This window comes from Cricetulus griseus (genome assembly GCF_003668045.3).
Source record: "Cricetulus griseus strain 17A/GY chromosome 1 unlocalized genomic scaffold, alternate assembly CriGri-PICRH-1.0 chr1_1, whole genome shotgun sequence".
NCBI lineage: Eukaryota > Metazoa > Chordata > Mammalia > Rodentia > Cricetidae > Cricetulus > Cricetulus griseus.
Genome location: NW_023276807.1, coordinates 138,784,422 through 138,807,648, shown reverse-complemented (window position 1 = coordinate 138,807,648; position 23,227 = coordinate 138,784,422). Strand labels below are relative to the sequence as shown.

Here is a 23,227-nt window from a genome sequence, read left to right as displayed (position 1 = left end):
AAAGACCCCAAATTACAGGTGTCTTTGCAAAGGGTTGAGGATGGCACTCTTAAGTATTGGGAATTACTGCTATGGTTTCCCACAGTCTGACACCAGCTTCCAAATCAGTGACTAACTCTTTCCAACCAGAATTGCACACCTGCTATTCTAATTCCCATGAAAACCATCCTAGCATATCATTTATGACTACAAAAATATCTCCTTCCAAACTTTTAACATCTATTAGGTTTAATGTGGAGCTCCTGAAGGTGGGCAAGGTGATGCATATCTCATCACTGAGATGGAAGAACAAGAAATTCAAGGCAAGACTGGGCTGCATAGGAAATTCAAGACCAGTCTAATGCATACAGCCCCCAAAGATATTCTTATGGCATTGGAAGACATTATAGGAATACCTTTAGAGGGTTTTATTATTTATGTTGTTTTATTATACATGAAGATGAGCACTGATTAAATTACTTAGGTATACCAAATGATAGATGGCCAAACCTTCAGCCTCTAATGATTTGCATTGGATATGAATACACAAAAGCATTTCTGAACTAAGTATAACTTCTTTCATGCCCACAAAGGTAAATTACATATCACTCACAGAAAGCCTCGGAATCTGCTGAGGTCATTGTTTGGACTTTCACATTCTATCCTACTGGAAAACTTCTCAGGATCAACTTCAGAGTCCTAAAAATATTTTGCCAACATCACAAAAGAGAAAGAATTCATGATTAAATCTCGATATTTAAACATTGTATCATGTTTAAAGGTCAACTTTCTTTAATACATATAATACTTAAGGCATTTCTTTTTGCCTCAGAGTGTATGCTGTACATCTCCTAGGATGAAGACAATACAGACATAATTATGGGATAATGGATCAGAATGACCTTAGAATGCTCCTTCTGAAGAAACAGAAGGAGCTTTTTCAGATTAATCATGTGGTACAAGTTACGTGTAGAAGTGCATCGGGGCTCTTCATCAGAGCTTCCACTCATGCAGCAAACATTAGTGTCAGCAAGGTATGGAAAACATGTTGTTGTTATTACCTATAACCTGATGGTTTGCTAGAGTCAGAGCACATGGCAATCAATACCTGGGAGTATATAAGTATTCAGTCTCAGGCCAAGTTCATGAACAAAATTCCCAAATAAGCAGGACATAAGTATCTCACAAAATCCCTAGTGGAACAAACAGATACTTTTGTAGCACTGTTATGAAACCAATGGGGATGCAGGCAAGACTCTAAAAACACTGTCTTGAAGATGTGGCTTTAGAAGAACAAGTCACCAGCTTGGGTTTGGTGGTTCATGCCTGTAATTCCGGCACTAGGAGGCTAAGGCAGGAGGTTTGCTATGAGTTTCCTATGAGGTTTCCTATTAGTGAAGTTCAGACTGGCCTGGCTACAGACTATCTTCTTGGAGAAAGAGTTTGACTATAGCTGTTTGAGTAATATTTTCATATCACTGTAGCAAATATGAAAAACATGAATCATATGATAATATGATCTGATTTGTTAATAATGCCTATTGAATTTGTTAATGTGCTAGAATCTACAGTATGTATGTTAACTATATTAACTCATTTCTTTTTCACAGTCCCAAGAGTGGTTAACAATCCGGCCTAAGAATAGCTGAGGAGACACAGACGCTCCAATAATTTGTCCAAGTTCTCAAAACAAGCTGCAAATTACAAAGGAAGTGGCTGTGTTCATGCAGAACTGAACCCAAAGTGTGCCTGTTAGCAGTAGCCTAACACAGACTTAGTGCTGTAACAGAATTCTAAGTTGTGCAAGATGTTGTCAGAATCACAGGAGTAGGGCTGCTTATAAAAGTGACAGAGACCCAGAGCTCAAAGGCAGCTGAACCACAGAGGGATCTACACGTAGATTCACAGATGAAAGGAGGGGTCCAATATGAGATGAAACGCTAAGGTACTGGAGGTTAATATAGTTTTATTTATGTATTAAATACATTCCAACTTATTAGTACTTCCAGTTTTCAGATTTAAAAAAACAAACAAACAACAACAAAAAAAACCTTAAATTTTCAAATCCTTTATCTCAGGTGCTTCCAGACATAAAGAGAAACGAAAGTGATACTTAGCCATGAGCATGTTTTTCACATGAGTCAAGCAATGATGCTAAGAAAGAGACATCATTTCCATGCTAATATGAGGAAGCTCAGTCATAACATATTTGAATAACTTCACAAGATCATTACTTTGTTAATAAAAGACCTATCAGTGGCAGAGCAAAAATTTATTTATCCAAATCTGTGTCAGTCTAATTTCCCTTATTACAGAAGATGAATGGTTTAGAAACTCGTGGCACAAGAAACCATAGTGTTTTTAAAAGCTTTGGAATATAGGTAATTAGACATTTTAGGAACAACTGTGAAAACACAAAGTATAAAACTCCAAGAGTAAGAAAATGAAGTTGGCAGGTGATTATTTCTATTGCAAATGAACTCTGCTGGGTTCCTCTAATGCAGGGCCACACAATCTGATCGAAGACCCAAGTGTTTGAACTCCAAAGTCATTTTTATCCTATTATCTATACAACACAACACACGTCCCCTGATATCTGCAAATGGATTAAGTCTTCTGTGATTCTATTTTGCCAGTGGTAAAAATTAAATTAAAAAATCTCTTTATCTACCCTGTGGAGATGAGCCCAGACCTTTCCTGAGGAAGAAGGAAGCATCCATAAGACCAGCGGAGAAGACATTCTTTACCTGCTCTGCATACCCACGCACCACCTGCCTCTGCTTTAAATTGCTCTCTCCATCAAGGCCAGAAGTCTCGATGTGACAAATGCCATCAGGGTCTGTGGAAAAGAGTAAGACCATGTCTGCAGGGATGATCTCGTTGCACGAGAGGCGAATGAAGTCCCCCACAGTGACATTTTTCCAGCAACAGTCAATGTACTTTTTTTCTTTCCTAAAATTGAACCGGGGGATAATAAAGATAGAAAAAAAATGTTAAGAGGAAACATAATTATTTCTTAAACTCTTAGCCTGAGATTTATGAATTTTGGGGCATTAAATGCTAAAGGAGACACTACAGAATTGGTAAAGCCAAAATCTCATAAAAGCCTCATTTGGAAAATTTAGTTATTAAGTCACTAGAAGATATTTTCAGCCCTTCCTCCCCCATTGTGGGATTTTGAACCCTCACACCATTTGAATTCAAGCCTAAAACAGAATTCCGATTAACATCACATGACTACATTCATATGTAGAACAGTTCTTGCATGTGATTCTGAGATCAGGCATCAGGCAACAAGGCATGTCTGATCTCAGAGGGCTCTGTGACACACACCCACCCTGGGCAATTAAGGAAAACCCAATGAAATGCAACACCCACACAACATTAAAAAAAAAAATGTTCTAACACATTATCAACACTAATTCTCACTCAACAGAAATAAAAAGCAATCTTCCATATTCACGGGCTCTGTATCTGAGGATTCCAGCAACCGCAATTTGAAAATATTTGAAAAGAAAAATATGTACTGAACTTTTCTTGCTATCATTTCCTAAAGAAATGCATTTAACACTACTGACACCACTATTTGCATGATATCAGTGCTATGAGTATTCTAAAGATTAATTAAAGTGCACAGGCAAATATGCAAAACATAAAAGCTGATGCTGCAACATATCATATGAGGGACTTGTACATTTCTGGGAGGCTCCTGTGCTCTCCCTCCCCCCCCCCGTGCTCTTCCCAAACACTAACAGAGGAGTTTACTCCTGAGTCTGCAGGAAAGAACTGTAATTTTATCCCTTCTAAAAATATCATTTTCCATTCTATGCTTTTAAAAATATTTTATTACATTTTACTTGTTTAGTTAGTGTTCATATACATGTATTGTTGCATATACTTGTAACCCCAACATTCAAGAGGCTAAAGTCTCAAAAATAAGTAAGTAAGTAAATATATTGCAAAGCTATTTACTTCTATTATGTTTATGGAGACAGAATTTGTATTCATTCCCTAGAATCCTGGGAATTACTTATAATCTAAGTTTTATGACATATTAAAAGTTTTTAAATCATCAGACTAAATGGAAATGGTGCCTTCAAATACTTGAATAGCCTCTGCCATACAAACTATATCAGCTATGTAAAGAAATGCTTACTTTGAAGGGTTAAATAAATGTAAATAAGTAAATAGCCTTACAAATGCCTACTGCATGATATCAAATCTAACCAGGAGAAATCTTTGATTATCTTACAAATTTGTTAATTTACAGACAATGGCAAAATCTTATTTTTTCCCTGGTGTCTATGCATACTACTAATTTTTTTTCCATGGAGAAAAGTGACAGAAGATTTTTTAAAAAGAGGTAGAAAGTTATACTTTGAAAACTTAGTCCTATATGCCACACATACCTAGGAAAGGGATCTTTGGGAATTCTAGAAACTTCATTCTATAGAAAATTGTGTCACTGAAATTCACAAAAAAAAGGTGTGTTCCTACTTCTGTATGTTCATTCCTGTGACAGAGTGACAGACTATTGAGCAGCAGCCTAATTAGTGGTTAGAACAGACAACAGACCAATGTCAAGTTACTGAAATGATTCAAAGGATGGTTGAGAAGGCTCAGAATTAAGGCGGTAGCAGGAGAAATGAATAAAAGATTAAATGAAAACATAATTAAATAACAGAGAAAGCCACTTCCTGACTTGTTACAAGTAAGCAACTTCAAGGATGACAGAATGGGTCTTCGTTTGCATGATGGGATGATAAGAGGATGCCTTTAGCCATGTCCCAGATTTTGGAAGCTACTAATAACATCAGAGGTGAGACAGAAAATTCATCTTAAGAAGTTTTTACGTAACATGAATTAGGCAGTTGAGGTATACAGCTAGTATAAGATTCTTATCCACATGCTGTGAGTAAAGTTGTGGATGTGGAAGCCTGTGGTACGTAAAGGGCAAGTGGCAACCGGCAAGGAAGGAGATACAAGCATCCTTAGGGGAAAGGTCTTTAAGAAGACATGAAAGTGAAAGGGCATCCAAAAGGAAGTGATGTCATCATAAGCAAAGGAGAAGAAAATTTCAAAGAGGAAGTATATGTGGATAAATGGTCTTCCCAAAGCCCAGGGACTGAAAGATTGCTCCCCAGTTCATCATAAGAGCTGGGTTCTCATGGGAAGAAAGTATGTCATTTGGAGGGTGTACTTGAAGGGATATTGGGACTCTGCCCCCACCTCCTTCCTGGCTATCATAAGGTGAGCAGTTTTCTCTGTCACATGAACCTGACATGACAAGCTGCATCACCACAGACCCAAAAGCAATGAGGAGAGCAGACCATAGGCAGAAACGTCCCATATTGTAAATCAGAAGAATCCTCTATCTTTTCAAGATGATTCTATCAGGCATTTTGTCATAATAACACAAGCCTGATCAATCTCTAAGTCTTTCCATGTCCATCACATAGAAAGCACCGTTTGTTTGTTGATTGGGTCTTATGGTATCTCTAGTGTCACAAAAACTTTATAAATAACTTCTATCTTAAAGACAATCAAAAGAAAATTGTGTCTTCTGTATTAGGTCACTCTAACTTAACTGGGCTAATACAGAATTTTGACAGTAGTGTTTGTTATTTTTATATGATATTTACCCATAGAAATGAACTACTTTGTAATAGGCCAGATATTATGAATATGAACCATATTTTCAGCCTGGAAATGTCAACACTCTTCTTCCAAACGTTTGCTCCATTTAATGGCCCCATGTTTTCATCCTAAATATTGTGAGAAATATTGTATTTCCCACAATCTTTTTAATTCCCTAGGCATTTAAGTTAGCATAAGTCAACATGGTATGGCTTCACAGCCTATTTTTATTTCTTTTTATCTTTATTGTTCCAAAGACAATTTGGGGAAGAAAACATAATAAACATTATTTCTTCCATAGCCCTGAGCAAAAATAAATTGCCTGGAATATACATAAAAAAAAATCAAGTTACCCAGGTCTCTTACAAAATGCAGTCATGAAGTCATAAAACAGTATTATATTAGTAGACTAGAATAGTGCATTTCATCACTAAATGTTGATGTAAATCATCTAAGAGGACCCTAGAGAAAAGGCTCCACCAGGTCTCCCATTGGGCAGTTAATATCTAGGAGACAGAGCAATGCTATTACGAAGTCTCACATGCTAATTAAATGACTTGCCCAAGTGCCAAGAAACCCTCTTGCTAACTGCCATTAACCTGCCCATTGTAATGCTAGTGGCTAACCTTTACTCAGCTCTTAAAATATACTCATCACTGTGATGTTTTATCAATTCTATTCATAATGAAATAAATTGGACATTTAGCTAGCTTATGTAATCTGCCCAAGACTACAAAGCTAGTAAGTGGGAGAAATCAAGATTATAACACTTTAGAAAAATACAGAAATCAAAGACATATTATTGACTATAAACTAGTGGTAAAAGTCAACAGCCATTTACACTTAGACGAATCTATATACAAGATGCACACACACGTATATATTACCCACTAATGCACATATATATTGCCCTCTCTTCTTTTCTAAATTTTGTGATAATTGGCTAATGTTAACAGTGACAGAATCTAGGGGCTGGAGAGATGGCTCAGAGGTTAAGAGCGCTGACTGCTCTTCCAGACAGAGGTCCTGAGTTCAATTCCCAGCAACCACATGGTGGCTCACAACCATCCATTATGAGATCTGGTGCCCTCTTCTGGTGTGCAGTTATACATGGAAGCAGAATGTTGTATACATAATAAATAAATAAATAAATAAATAAATTCTTAAAAAAAAATTGACAGAATCTGGATTTTGTCACTATGGTCACCTTCCAGCTAGTGTCCAAAGGTCAGGACGGTCTAGCGTGCTACCCATCTATCTCTGGCATTCCCTAAGCACTCAAAGGTTACTGAATGACTCATGGCATTGGTGCACACACGCTCTGTGGCTTTCAATGGCAAACTAGAGACTTTGACTCTAAAACCATTTTAGTATTTGGTAGTGCATATTGGGTTTTTTGTTTCCTACATCAATAGCATAAAAATTAGAAGTAATTCTTTCACTATTCAAGTCATCTCATGTCTTACAAAGATGAAAAACAAATTCTTTTTCCTTGTTTTCTTCAATAGATCTGTAAACAAATGTTGTGAAAGCTATTGACAAAGTCTAATTATGCACAGAATTCACAATCTTGCAGGCTTTAGTGTGAACTCCACATCTTCAAACAAGCTTCTTCTAAACCTTTTCTCTTTGATTCTCATAAGAAAATCTCTATGATTCTCACAAGTGGCCCTGAACCGTGCTATTTACTGAGTATTCCCTTACATCTAAAAAGAAGCACTATCAGGAGCATCACAGTTCAAAACCTGAGTTCTCTCTTGAACACAAGGACTTTCTCTTTACAAATGAGGTTTTTACAATAACTGAATTCACCTGAATAAACCCTCTCTAATGGAGGCCTCGGGTATGGCTGCTATAGGATGCTTGGGTGTGGCTGCAATAGGAAACCTCGAGTTTTATGCACAAAAAGAATTCTATTCTGTTTTCATAACCGTTTCCTCCACAGATAACTGACTTCACATATTTCAGCCAACTTTTTGTATCTATTCAAGTTTTTCTCTTTCTCTTGAATCCTAGCCTGCCTCAGTCTCCCAAATCCTGAGATTACAGAGGCATGTCACCACACCCGGATCTCAAACCAGTTCAAATCCTTTCAGTTCTCCAATGAATGAACCAGAAGTTGTCAAGTGCTTGACTGACAGTGGCTCTTATTTCCCCTCTAAGATTTCAATTAAATTCACTGAAGGATTTTAAGAAGTGTTAATTAAAATCAGTAATAACAACTGAGGGTATAGCTCAGGCTTGAATACTTGGCTAATATGTAAAAGATTATGAAGTCTTAGGTTTGATCCTTGGTGGCAAAGAGAGGGGAGAAAAAAAAACACAAAACAATAAAAACAGCAGCACAAAAAACGATCCTGATCATATGTAAACATAGAAAGACTAACAAGCTTATATATGCTTGGGGATATAGTATATTCCTTGGGGATACACCCATCCCACTTACCTACTGTAAACTTTGGTTATTAAATTGTTGATCTGCTTGTCGATTTTGTATTTTCGGTAATCTTCCAAGCCATCTTTAATTGCAATAATTGTCAGTACCACCACCAGCGGCAGCATCGTGATTTCCTTTTGGAAGGCTTCTACCAAAGGCACCCAGTTCAGTACCACGAGAAACAGGAAGTATAAATTGGCAGCCCTGCAAGCCAAGCACACACAGGAGGTTTGCACAGAATGCTCCAAGAGCTGAAATCAAAGAGGCCAGACACGGTTTTTGTTCTTTTGCTTAAGTCGGTATTAGATGGTTTCATAGGTCATGGGACAGGGAATTAGCAAAATCTAACAAATATGAAGTATTTATATCTATCCAGGATATTTGGCTTAAATCATACGTGAATAAATAAAAGATTTTTTTCATTAAATATGTAACAGTGAACATTTGAATGTGATAGTCTCAAGTTATGTAGCACATGTTCAAAAAGGGAAGTAAGTACTGCTTTCTCTTTAAAAACATCAGACTTTGATGATCCCTCATGGGAGGCCTTACCTTCCCTGGGGAGTGGATGGGGGGTTGGGGCATGGGAGGATGGGAAGGAAAGGCAACTGGGGTTGGTATGTAAAATAAGATTGTTTTTAATTTAAATAAAAATTTACTTTAAGAAAAAGTTTAAGCAAACAAACCCCAGGAATTCTGAATCAACACATTATATCCAAACAAGGCTCAAAATCTAAAGGCTTGGAATGAGCAGGGCTGCCTGGGATTTTCTCTCCCTGAGACTTTCTGTTTCTTTTCACACTATTCAGAACCACAGTATTGAGGGAATTCTTCCATCCCCAAAACTTCACTATTGTATAAATTCAAATAACAAAGAACGAACAAGAAACATCAGTCCTACATAGTTATCAGACATTTTCCTTTTGCCTTCGACTGTGAAACTCCTTAAAAGCACAATCTATGCAAATGTTTCCCTCCTCATCTCCAATTTATTCTGTTCTGATTTTTCTTTCTTAACTGTTTTTGTTAGATCCATGGCTTCAATTATTTCTTTATGGATCATATCAAAGTCCACAGCTCAAGAGAACACTGTAAATTTAGAAGTTAATTTATTCCTCAAATGCACTAGATTACAGTCTACAGATGCAAACACCTGTAGCCCTTAAGGCTATTAATCTCAGAAACTCACATCTGCACTTCAGACACAACCACTGTGCAGCAGCTGTCCACAGAACCTATGAAGTACAAATCACAAGAATCTCCAGACTCACAAAAGCAGTTCCGCCATTTCCAAAACAAGAAACTGAACATCGCAGCAGCTTTTTGGCCCTGGCTTTCCCTTTCCTGGTAAGTTTTCTAGTCATCACAACATGTCCATCTGCGGTTCTTCTCTTCCGCTTCTTTTCTCAAAGCTGGTTTACAACACGTGTAATGGGCTGTCCTTCCCTTCATTCCCACACTGTTGTAATCCTGGGTCTCCCTGACAACTCAGCAGGGTATATGGAGCAGCATCCTAAATGTCGTTTTTTTCTTCATTTTATTTCTAAGTCCTTCCTCCCACCTACAGACACAAGCGTGTTTTTCTCTCCTTCAGAACCATGCCTGCTGTATGGAGTTTCAATTCCCTATTCTGACAGCAATACATGAACTATGCTTTGCCGGTTCCTGGGCAGAAGACACTCCACTCTCCATAACTAAACTGAGTGTCACATCCCCTTCTACTGCTCCATGTAAAAGTATGATTCCTTTTGCTGCTTCCACTATGATTTATAATAACTGTAAACCCATTGTGCCCTCTCACTGTTTATACACACATGTGGAAAACCTACAAAATCCATGAGGAAAGTAGCAAGTTATACCTGCATTGTCTTCACTGCCAAAGATCTCAAGTAAGCTTCAATAAATGGCTGTTAAAATGAATTACATCACTACTTCACTTAATAACATTATAACTCATGCTTAAGCGTCCCTTTCTCTTCCCCATTATCACGTTAAGAAAAACCTGCAATCAAAATGCAATATGGTATAATAGAAAGGACACTGAAGCCAAATGGAGTCAGCCCAAGGCTATGGCTTCCACTCTGCTACTTATTACTGGTGTAGCCTTGGCTGAGCCACATCCTATCTGAAGATAACACAAGGGTAACCGCATCTTCTCTGATAAACAGAAGACATCCTTCCAACTGTAAAGAACTGTGTGAACCACAGGCACCCTCACTCTAGCCCGGACTTGAATCTAAATTGCCTTGGATGATTATATGTTAAGCCTGTGCAGCACACGGGACTATGAAATACGTGGGTTGATAGGAGTTTCAATAGAAGAATGAAGAACGTTCTGAGCTGTTACTTTCTCTAAAAGTACCACAGTACCTGTGAAACTGCTCAAATAAGTTTCTTGGCACAAAATTGAGAAGCGTGTACTTTGTTGTCCGTATTCGGTTATTCATGTAGGTTCCAGAAAACCTTTCATATTCATCTTTGAAGCACTGAAGGTGAGGTATAACAACACGGTGCTTTCCTGCCGGTTTGGGGGTCTGGGAGGACTTGCCCCCACAGACAAGCAGTGAGGAATAGTTGTATGGCCTCTCATCTTCATCCTGGGTTCTCCCATTCATCAGCCGGTGCCAGTGATGTCTGGCCCACTGAAGAAGCTCAGTCATGTCCAGGATGCAGGGAGACCCGGGTGGTGCAGGTGATCTAGCAAACAAAAGCACACTTCCGGTAAGCTTCTGCAAACTTGTGAAGGACAGCACAGGTTTCTATACAGAACAAGCACACAGCTTAGCATTTCCACAGGTAATTGGGGACAGACACTGCTACACCTTTTAAACCAAATTCTTGTTAAATCATGCACCTCATGAAAAGACAGTACCTACAAAGCCTTTCCATAACTTGGAATAACAACCTTGGCTTTAATGTATGCAAGTCTCTTTGCTTCTCTGGTCAGCAGCTTTCTCCCTTTTGAAATTGGACTATGTGTATATGTCAGGAAGTTGCCATGGAGCTTTAATGAGTAGCATGCAAATAATCCAGACTAGGCCTAGAAGACAATAAGAAGTCTGTGTGGGTCACAAACATGGCTACAAGTCCTTCCCAGCCCTGTTCATCAAGAGGGGACTCTTTTTTTGCCTGATGAATATCTTTCTCTGCCATGACCTCATGCCTCAGTCTAGCTAAAGGAACAGTAGGAAACTCAGAAGTCTCAAGTCTTCTTTAGCAGGTTGCTTATTCTCACTGCTCTCTAGAACCCTTTTGATGCCACGTGACCCACTTACACCAATGCTACTGCTCGTGTGCGGCTGAGGCCACTGGCTGTCGGCTGACCACCAACACGTTAGTGCACTCAGATGACAGCCTAGAACTAAGAGGGGCAGGAGTGTCCCCAAATGAACCGAACTGAACACAGCCACCTACCAAACTGAGTCAACCAAGATTCTCTGCCAAACTCTAACTGATGCATAATCCCATCCTCATTTTTTTTTACTTTTAAGTGTCCTTCATTGTCCCAGAAATTTACTGTTGAAAAGGGGAAGACTAGCATTTATTAAGAGTTTACTATATTCCAAACACATTGCAAAACTCTGTATGTATATTATCTTCATATTAAATGTAGATCCAAGTTTCTGTCCCATCCCATCCTGCAGCCGTTCAGTCCCAAATAAACATACAGTGGCCTATTGCTCAGGCTTATTACTAACAACCTCTTACAGCTTAAATTAATCCATAATTCTTAACTATGTTTAGCCACATGGCTTGGTACACTTTCTCAGTAAGGCATTCTTATCTTGCTTCCTCTGGGAGCTAGCTGGCACCTCCCTCTCTGCCTTCCTCTTCCCAAAAGTCTCCTAGTCTGGTAGCCCCACCTATATTTCCTGCCTGGCTACTGGCCAATCAGCATTTTATTAAACCAATATGAGTGACAAATCTTTACAGTGTACAAGAGCATTATCCCACATCAATTAAATCAACTAGGGCTGAAGAGATGGCTCAGCAGTTAAAAGCATTTGCTGATCTTTCAGAGAGCCAGAGTTCACTTCTAGCACCCATGTCAAGTGGCTCACAACCTCCTGTAACTCCTGTTCCTGGTGTGTACATGCCTATCACGTGACTTAGACCCTTAGCACACCAAATGCAACCCTGCTGTAAAATCCTACTGAAGACACCCTTGTCCTTTTGGAAGATTATTCAAGATGGTTTCTTTTCTAAGCTATACTCTAAGTTTATAACTTGAGTACCAATTCATTTTTCTAAAATACTATACTAATCTGAAGTTAATCTTTTTTCCCCTAAGGACACTGAAATTAGACTCAATTTTTATGAATCTAAAATCCTAAGTCATCATCTACCAGCATGGTCATTCTAATGGCCAATATTTGAACAATCTATTCTCAATAGTACATTTGTTCACTGTGCATTGGGCCTTATACAATCCAAGATACTACAGCTATTTTGACATCACCTTACTCTCACACTTACACCAAATACAATGAATCCCAAATAAATGACTTAAAATCCATTAGATCCCTTTAAAAATTCACATGAAACAAAGCAATGAAAATAAACAGTTTTAAAACATGCACATATTCATTCATATATTTTCCAATATGGAGAGGGGGCTGAACCTGAGGACACACAGGATATGCTATACATATCCTAGGCAAGCATCCTACCTCTGAGCTGTGGCCCTATATATTTTTGTAGATTTCATTTTGAGATGGGGTCTAAACAAGTTGCCCAGGCTGGCTTTCAACTCATCTGCAGCCCAGGTCAAGCTTGACCTTGCTATCCTTCTGCCTCAGCTCCCTGTGTAGCTGAGATAATAAGCCTGCACCCCAATAGCCTGGCTTGGAAAGTCACTTAATGAAAAGAACACAGCTTCAAGGGCCATGTCTTTGTTCTGAATATTGGATGCTGTTACAACGTAAGCCCCACTAGAAAAGCAGTCTTATCAGTTTTGTACATACGATAGGAGGAATGTTTTTTGCTATATTGGATCTGCCATTGGGATCCTGTCCTCTAAGTCACCTACTCACAGAGAAGGAAAGCATTGAAAATTGACTTGCTAAACTGCAACTTTTCAATACAGTGTTTAGATGTCTACACCTGACATGTGATAGAAAAGCCTGATGTTTATATAAAAGCAGGTTAGTTTTTTTTAAAGCTGTAACATGAAGTGTACCCTACTTAACTAAGCAAAGAGCAAAGTAGGAACTTCCAGTGAATAAGGAAGTGAAATAATGCTCCAGAAATTAATCAACACTGCAGAGTCAAATCGATAACATAACACTAAGTGCTTCTGTGTGTTTTTACAGCACGGGCATTAGGAGACATCATGACAAATCTCGATACTTCTCTCTAGAAAGCTAAAGTCAGTGTGATTTCTGCAAACTTTGGGTGGGAAGTTTTCATTTGCAATTAAACTTTTATTAACACATAACACTGCAGCCGGGCGTTGGTGGCTCACGCCTTTAATCCCAGCACTAGGGAGGCAGAGGCAGGCGGATCCCTGTGAGTTAGAGACCAGCCTGGTCTACAAGAGCTAGTTACAGGACAGCCTCAAAAAGCCACAGAGCAACCCTGTCTCGGAAAAAACAAAACACATAACACTGCATGTCTGTCTGGTGTCCACATCCTCTGTAACAATCTAAACACTTGGCTATTGAAATTTCAGAGCAGCTTCTTGATAATGTAAACATAAGATTAAAGAAATATGGAACAAATACAGGAAGTGTTAACTTCTGGTAATTCATGGTGCATCTAACTAACAACCTTGACCTGACAAAAATAGTCACAAAGCCAGGCAAGAACCATACCTATCCGCAACTGGCCCAGTTCCGGAGAAATAATGGCATGCCTAGAGAACATGTCACTGCCAATGTATGTCAGTGTCTGCTTTTCTCTGTGCCTTCCAATATCCTTAAAGTCACACTAGAATCTGCCTCCACTCACATATGTTTCATCCCTTCCTCCTCTTTGTCAAGGGATTTCAGTGGATACTGAATGGGCACTGGCTCACTGCTCCACACTGCCTCTCTGAGCCATTCCACAGGCCAGCAGCTCAGAGTCAGAATAACTCCATCTCATCAGCCCTGTTGCCCATCCCTCAAAATTGACAGCTGGGTACAAGATCTGGAGACACAGGTCTGGAACCTCAGTTACTCAGAAGGCTAAGGCAGGAGGATTACAAATTCACAATCAGACTGAATAACTTAGCAAGCCCTTGTCTCAAAATAAAAATGAAAAGTGGATTGGGGAGGGCCAACAAAATGGCTCAGTGGGTAAGGGTACTTGTGGCCAAGCCTGAGGACCTGAGTTCAAGTCCTGGAAACCACATTGTGTGAAGGAGAGAACTGACTTTTAGAAGTTGTCTGACCTTCACAAATGCACCTTGGCATGCTCATACCCCTCCGTCTGTCTGTCTGTCTGTCTGTCTGTCTGTCTGTCTGTCTGTCTGTCTGTCTCTCTCTCTCTCTCTCTCTCTCTCTCTCTTTCTCATACACACACACACTAAATGAATGAATAAATAAATGAGTAAATAATTAAATAAATGTAAAAATAGTTGAGGATACAGCTTTGTATAGAATACTTGCTTAGTATGCAAGAGGCCTTATATCCAACATTACTGTTTATTTTTTTAAATTTAAACAAACTTTCACTGTACAGTTTATAAATATATTTTATTCTTTTTTAAGATTTTTAATTATTTTTACACTTGTATCTGTGTCTAGATGATATGAACATGCATGAGGTCCCTATGGAGGTCAGGACCACTGGATTCCACTGGCGCTAGACTGACTGATGGTTGTAAGCTGTCCAATACATATGCTGGAATCTGAATGGAGTCTTTTGGAAGAGCAGCAAGCATGCTTCACTGTGAAGCTGTCACTCCAGCCACCAACATACTTTATTCTTCATGACTGAGCCTGGACATTTTTCAGTTGAGAGATTCATTCATTCATTCATTCATTCATTCACTCATTCATTCATTCATGCGTGCATGCATTCACTGCTCCCTGAATGTCACTCCTTGTTATAGGTCTGTGTCAGGTGCTTGTCTCCTCTTGGTTTAACTTGGTAAGTTTCATATTTTGATTCATTCATTCATTTCTTTTCAGATTTTTCCAATTTAGTGGAGTATGTCCTTAGTTTATATCCTAAAGTTTTTCTGAATTTTGTAGCATGTATTGCAACACATACCGTCTTGTCTCTAATTCTCTTAATTTGTTTACTCTTTATCTTCATTACTTTGGCTAAAATTGTTGATCTAATTAATGTTTCAAAAAAACCAACTCTTTGTTTCATTGATTGCCTTTTATTATTTTCTTCATTTCCATTTCATTAATTCCTACCCTGGTCTTAATCACTTTTTTTCTTTCTACTGATTGTGGGCTTTGCTTTTTTGTTTTGTTTTTCAGTACCCTGCGATGCACTGCCAAGTTATGTAAGCTATCAGTCTAACTGTGTGTGTGTGTGTGTGTGTGTGTGTGTGTGTGTGTGTGTGTGTGTGTGTACTAAAGCAGATGTGAGTGGAAGCTGGGGAATGTAGAATCAGTGTCAACTAGTATTTTTTTTTTAATTAAGTGCCAATTGGATCTGAGAATTTAAGTGTGTTCAGAGGACTGAGGAGAAAAAACATTTGGATGGAATTACCAGACTGCTAGGAATGCTTTGAATTCCAGTTTAAAACTGAAGTCCTTTTACACTGGGCAGCTTTGCAGTGTGAACATGAAATGCCTGCAGCCTGTGGTGCTATTTGGGGGGATTGTGGGACCTTTAAGAGGTGAAGTCACTAGTTGGAAGTTACTGTCCTCACCCCAGTTCCAGCTGATCTCTGCCTCCCAGTCAGCGGCCCTGTGAACAGCTTCTGCCGCAAACACTACCATAATGAATGAAGATGCCCCGCCAGTCTTCCTGCTATGATGGCCTAAGTCTGTTTGAGACCGTGAGAAAAAAAATCTTCCTTTCCATAGGTTGTTTCTGTCAGGTATTTTGGCCACAGGGATGTGAAAGTAACTAATGCAGACAGAATGACCAAGAATCTATCAAGTGGATTCTGGTTCAGTAGCTTTCAAAAATGTATTCCCTGCCAACTTTAGAAAATATGTTCTCTGGGATGCAACCTAACATCCATTTACATGTAGCTGCAAACAGCTCATGCCCTTGCTACTGGCTCTACAGACAGACATTTCCTGTTCTAGCTCCCTCTTTCATCATAACACTTTTGGTTTCAGTGTTCACTAACATGTTGCAATACATTTTCTGGAAGTCACTAGCTCCACTCTGACCTGGAAGTATCTATGGAAGTGGATAGGTCTACATTCCCAGTCTGATCAATGTGCACACTGGACTCTTACTGTAGAAAGATGCTAAAGATGCCAGGAGGACTGGAGGGCACATGTGCACACAGCACCTCCCCACAATAACCAGGACAGAGCCTTTTAAACATTTTAATTCGGCCAAGTAAAAGGTATGTCAGTGTTTAGTAAAGGGTCTCATATTAGTATTGTTTCCTGATGGGGAATGTACTACTGTGTATGTTTATCTTATTGATTGTTAAATAAAATACTGTTTGGCCAATGAGACAGCAAGTTAGACGGAACTAGGAGTCAAAGAGGATTCTGGGAAATGTAGTAGAGAAGTGCTGATCCAGGCAGGAAGTGACATAGCAAGGAGACTCATATTTAAGCGAAGGAGAAACAGGAAGGGTCCCTTTTTCCCGTTTGCCTCCTCCAGCGGCAGGATGTGAGCCACCAGCAAGGAGGGACGCCAATAAGGCATCCGATAAGATAAGTCTTATAAAATATATAGATGTATGATAATTGAGAATGAGCTAACAGATGAGAATCTAGTCATTGGCCAAGCAGCATTGTACCTAATACAAGTTTCTGTGTATTTATTTGGGCCTAACTCGGGCAGGCGGCTGGCATAAAGCGTACACGTGGTGGTGGGGCTCAGTGGCTTTTGGTGGAAAGATTTAACATAACAGTTTCCCAGAAACATTCATCAAAGTTCCACTAAGTCATGCTTCATGAAGGATCATCAAGGCTTGTGATATTTTAATGTCTAGTGATGGGGGATGTCCTTCTGTATATATGTTTCTCTTATTGGTTCATGACTAAAACACTGTCTGGCCAGTGAGGCAGGAAGACAGGCAGGACTAGGAGATGAGAATTCTGATAAAGGTAGGCAGAGAGAGCCCACCAAGGACAGTCACCATAGGCAAAGGAGTAGCAGGTCCGGACCCTTCTCCAGTAAGATAAGACCATGTGGAAATACCTAGATTAACAGTAATAGGTTAATAATTAAGACAGAGCTAGCCAATAAGAAACCCTAATCATTGGCCAACAATTGATAATTAATATAGCATCTCTGTGTGTTCATTTGGGGCAAGGTGGTTGAGAACCTGATGGGAAAGAAAACTCCACAATAGTCTAGCTTTTGGGAGTCACTTAACCTAAAGCAGAATTTCTTAAACTTCCCATTCATGAACATTTCTCACTTAAGAAACTTTTTAGGAGACCCTAGGTACACCAGTATGTCATACAGATATGCAAGTCAAACATTTAGGGATAACAGGTCCTAAGAAATTCTTTTAAAACAGCCAACTTGCATACTAATAATAAGAGTGCACTTGCTTATTTTTATGTAAGGAATTAAATCTGGGCTGAATATTTGACACTGTAATGTCATTGAAAATCTTTGATTTTTTTTTTAGTTATACCTTATAATTGCCAATGTCAAGGACACTATTTTTCATAAGTTCATAAAATAAAATGACATTAAGAACACTTTAGACATTCTTGAAAATTAATAAAAAAAAGGTCATGAATTTGAAAGAGAGCAAGGAGGTAAATATTTAAGTATTTGAAGTGGGGAAAAGGAAGGGAGAAATGATATACTTACATTATAAACTCAAAAAAAATATAAGAAACTATTTAAGAAATGATTAGAAATTCTGTACTAATCCCCAAACAGAATCTATCTAATGATTTATTTTTTGTTTGGAAACACAAGTCAGCAATTCAAACAGTAATTTTGAAAATGAAATATTCAAACACAATGCAATCCAACAAAGCACTAATTTGATAGTTACACGTTAACGTGCCTGTAATATCAGGGAAGTAGCCAACACTTAATATTCACACTGATGTCACAAAAGACAGGTGTGACAAGAAATTACCTCTATACCAGGCAAATTTTCCCAAGCATTCTCTACTAAGCTCATTTCAACCATGTTTGTGAACTGACTGCGTTCTCCTTGTGCTGTTTCCCAAGCTCCCATGGTAAGAATGCTCAAGAGCCTGGATAATAAGGCTACCAGGCCTCCTCCCTGGAGACTCTGGTCCCGGGAACCTACAGTGGAGCCCATATGCATGTAATTTTATTAGCACCCAGATGACTTACCAGTAAGGTTGAGAGCCTGGAATGATCTCTGTACTTCTGCAAATGCTGTTCTCTCTTACTGGAGTGCTGGCCAAACAAAACACTCCCTCACCACACTAGTCCCTACCGAACTGCTGGCCTGTCTTGAGCTTGACTACAGAATGAAAGAGGCTGGGAAGAGTTCACTCAGGCAGAATGGCAGGGCATTCCCTATTGTGCTCCCATTTACAACCCTAAGCATAGCTCAAGCACTGTGCTTGGCAGTGTGTTGCACGTGGCTTTTCCAGTAGGGAACTTAGGTAATTGCTCTCTATCCACGTGTCTGTTTAGGGCTTGGCCAAAGCTAGATGGTCAATAAATATCTGTTGATCATTGCACTTTTAGAGAAAAGTGGTAATCCTGGGAAAGTAAACACAAAGCCAGTATCGCTGTCCTTCTCCTGGAAGCAGGGATGAAAGATCTAAGTTTGAGGAAGCGGAGGGCACCAGCGTTAGCTTATGACTGCATCATTCCACCAATGAGAGAAGGAACCCACTCCTCCAGGTCTGAGAATCTCTTCCAGAAAAGCACAGGTTTCTCTGCTAGTGTTCTAGATCAGTAAACAGTGTAGCAGTGGTTGAGAGCAGACAGTGAGTCCAGGGACCAACATCCATTCCTGGTATCTCCCTCGCCAGCTGACTTCGTTCAAAGGGCCGTTGTAAGCATCAAATGAATACTTCAATTCCTCAGAATAATGTGTAAACCTCTACAAAGGCTAAGTAAAGGTTAATGATTGCTGTATTTGTTGAGAGTTTGTGTGCATATATGATAGTAACAACCATATCCCAGATACTCATCTGTTTTGTTCCTTAAACTCTAACTCGTGCTCAAGCACTGGTTGTGTTCATTTTTTAGTAACTTTGCTCATCAACTAACTAGAGTGCTTTCTAAGCAACTAAACAGCTAAGGATAGCAATATCCTCCTCCTCTTCTCTCTTAGCTGCTCCCAAGAGCAAGTCTAACACCTGGAGACAGAAGCTCCGTAGAGCAACTTAATGTGGAACATTTTCTTGTTTTTTTTTTTTTTTCAGACAGGGTTTCTCTGTATTGCTTTGGAGCCAGTACTGGAACTCACTCTGTAGAACAGGCTGGCCTCCAACTCATAGAGATAACCCTGCTTCTGCCTCCCGAGTGCTGGGATTAAAGGTGTGTGCCACCAACACCAGGCTACTGTGGAACATTTTAAGATAGTTTTCAAGATCATCATTGCCAACACCCAAGATTTGGTCATATCTCCCAGCAGGTGATTTATTTCTGTTTTCTGCTAACAACACCTGATTCTCTGCCACTGACTGGCACTCTGCTTTGAGGATTAAGAAAAACATTTTTTGGCTGCATGGGCGGGGGAGAGATTCCCCCACACACACACCCCTCGCCCCACCCATCAATGCCTGAGGTAGGTTGGTCTGGAGGTCATAAGAGCAGAACTGCCCCTGTCCCCATCAGCTGTAGCACTTGGGAGGGCAGGCCCTGCAACTCACCTGGGCAGCACAATACAACCAATCCTGTTGGTTGAGGTATAGGTGAGCCAGCCCCAAAGTTGGGAGCATGGAGAGCTATCCCCATAACTTATCTTTCATGTGTCAGCATGGGTAGGGTAGAGCTGTCTCCTCCAATTCCCACCCATCAGTGCCTGAGGTAGATGGGAGAGCTGGCCCTGAGGTCATAAGAGGAAGAGAGCTGTCCTGGTCCCTAATCAGCTGCAGCACTCTGGAGAGTGTCCCTGCCATACTTGGCAACACATTAGAGCTGGCCCTAAAGTACTAGGTATTGGAGAGCCCACCCTGAGGACATGAAAGCAGGATAACAGGCCCCACCCCTCACTGCAAGGGGTGAACTAGCCAGGGCAATGCAGGAGAGCTCACCCTGGTAGTGAGGACAAGGGAGAGCTGGCAGGATGATCAACCCTGCAACTACCCAGGCTCAGAACTAGGGTTATCAGTTGGCCAATCCCAACGTCCACCCCATCTATGATCTGCTGGGGCACATAAAGGGACCAGTCATGTAGACCCAAAGCTGCAGGATCTCGACAACACAGGGCAACAACAGGATAACAAGAGGAGTCCTGGTGAGGGCCCAGCATTGATAGTGTAGCAAGAACGAGAGGTCTCGAACCAGACCAATAACTCTTGCAAGAAAAGATACATGGGTAGAAGGGTTTACTGCACGACTCACTGTGTCACACTACAGCTCCCATGACGAGATTGTTTTTTTCTTTTTGTTCCTCTTAAATATTATTTTATTTTATTTTGGGGGGAGGTTGCAAGGGCAGAGGGTGGATATGAAGGGATGGGGTGGAGACACATGATGTGAAAGTCACAAAGAATAAATAAAAAAGAAAGTTAAAAAAAATAACCAACAGAAAATATCCTGGAAATAGTCGAATCACCACCTCTTCAGTCTTCCACCTACTTTTCTTACTTCCTTAGATGTACCTCTATTCTGAAGTTACTGTGTATCATTCTCATACACTTTAAAATACAGTTTTTTTGTATTTGTTTAACTACAAATAATGCTTAGTATCAGTTTTATACATTCTAAGTTTATGTAGGTGGAGGAATAGGGGGACAGTTTTGATCAAAACACATTATATACATGTATGAAATCCTCAAAGAATAAAAAGAATTTTATAAAAAAAGAAAAATATTTTTAAAACATACAAAGAAGGGGACACTTAGAGTCCAAAAATGGTCAGTTGGAACCAAAGAATGTTTATGATTTAGATACTCCCCTGGCCTGAGCTAATTTCCTGAGATCTTTTTTTTCCCCCTAGAAGTTACTACTAAACTATAGCTACATATAGTGCTTATTAAAGTCATTTACTATACACAAATCACTTAAAAACACACTAAGTTCTCAAAACTCCGTCTCCCTTGATGAATGCTTAATTTGGCAAGCTGGAAGCAGGAAAGATTACCAAAAGGTAAATACAGGATAATGAATTCTCTTGGGCCCAGTTAGCACTTGAAAGTTTCAGAGGTCACCTCCAGCCGACAAACAACTTCAAATACACACATGAGGTCATCTGTCTAAAAGACAAACATAGGTTCACATACTGTCACTTCGAGACTGTCTTTCTCTGCATGCATCTGAATCTCTTGAACCTCGGGCCCTTGGGTTTCTGACCCTGCAGGTCTGAGACGGAGTTCAAAAGACAATCATGTTTAACAAGTTTGCAGGTAGTGCTAAACATGCTATATCACACATTGTTGGGAAGTGCATTTCATTTTAACACAAAGACCAAGGCAATATGCCAAAAGCTTGACAGTTGATACAAATAGAACCTCATGGGCAAAGGCTGAAATGAACCAAAAGTGTACAGAGGTCAAGTTTACACACATACACACACACACACACACACACACACACACACACACACACACACACACACACTTAGGTTAGTAGGTCCTAATGATTAATTCTATAGACTTAATGCTATTTCTGCTCATTTCAACCACCAGTCCCAAAATCTTGGCAAGGAAGAATGATGGATTTTCACCATAATAGAATTACACCCTTTTTTTTACAACCCACACTAACAAAATATCAAAGTTTGTCTATGTTCCAAATTGTGTTTATCTATCAGGGTTAATAGTGAGTATTGAAACATTTACAGAAAAAGGTTTCTGAATATGAGACATAGAGGATTCATCTCAGGAAAGTCTCATTGGCTGTATATCAGAGACAGCCATGCCTGCGGCAGAGGTCATCCTGTAAAAATCAAGTTTGTGCCAATCTATATTATCTATGGGCCAGATTTCTAACACTCTCTGCAAGAGGATGCGCTCTCAGGGAGACAGATTCTTCATCTTACATGCCATGGGAATGACCGTGAGGTTGCTTGGTATCTTTGAGGGTTTCTTTGCTACATCAGGGACCATGCTGGCATGGCTCTCTTGGCAGTGATTATCTTGTTACCTATGAAAACAGTTTCTTTTCTCTGCCTCACATATTCTCTAGGAAAGAAGCTAAGCACAAAAAGTATCTGGATGTATCTAATGTAGGATGTTGTAGCCAGCTTATTTCACAAGAAAGCTGTGGCTCTTGAGTAATGAAGCTATAGTATCCATTTTCCACACAAAGTAAGTAGGATCTTGAATGAAATAAACTTGGACTTTTGAACGCGATGTAATATTTCTTCGTATTGAAGTTTTTGAATTAAATATCACGTAGGCATGCATATCTACATTTTAGGTATGTGCATGAGGCCAGGCAAGGGTACTGCCTCACTTGAAACATCGCTATAAAGCAATTACTTTTGATAACTCGTGATTACTATCACAGAAGGAGGTGTTAGGTGAAGTGATAAAAAGCTTAGTCGTACTTTCGCTATCCCTCTAAGGGGGAAACATTTATGATAGTTTTGTTATTTTTTTAAGGGCCCTAAATAGGAAAAGATCAATATGTGCATTGCCCTTATACCTTGTTAGAGATGACTGCTTAAAACTAAACTCATTCAGTAAACATGCCCTGACAACCCACCATGTGTCAGATACCACGTGATGCTTAGGAACAGACAGAAAAGGCTGAGGTTATATATCAGAGAAGCAGCCTCTCAAGCAGGCTAAGGGAAGTTCCCACGCCGGGCACACACACATCATGAAGATGACTTGCACATTTATATATGCTTCTTGATGAAGGGTCAAATTAGGCTTTTCAAATAAACATGTTTATTTTGGGGGAAACAAGTTAATATGTGACTGAAGTACCTAAGAAAGTTGTATTATTTTATAATAGAAAAAGTGCCATTTT

The 23,227-nt window shown here is 39.6% G+C and overlaps 1 protein-coding gene across 1 annotated transcript in view; it reads right to left on the bottom strand.

Annotated features, from left to right (window-relative positions):
• Atp10d (ATPase phospholipid transporting 10D (putative)) overlaps positions 1-23,227 on the bottom strand; it is a 103,035-nt gene that overhangs the window by 66,734 nt on the left and 13,074 nt on the right. Inside the window, 4 exon segments of the mRNA XM_027390841.2 lie at positions 593-678; positions 2,727-2,931; positions 8,063-8,257; positions 10,424-10,750. Of these exon segments, the coding sequence (XP_027246642.2) occupies positions 593-678; positions 2,727-2,931; positions 8,063-8,257; positions 10,424-10,750 (813 nt within the window).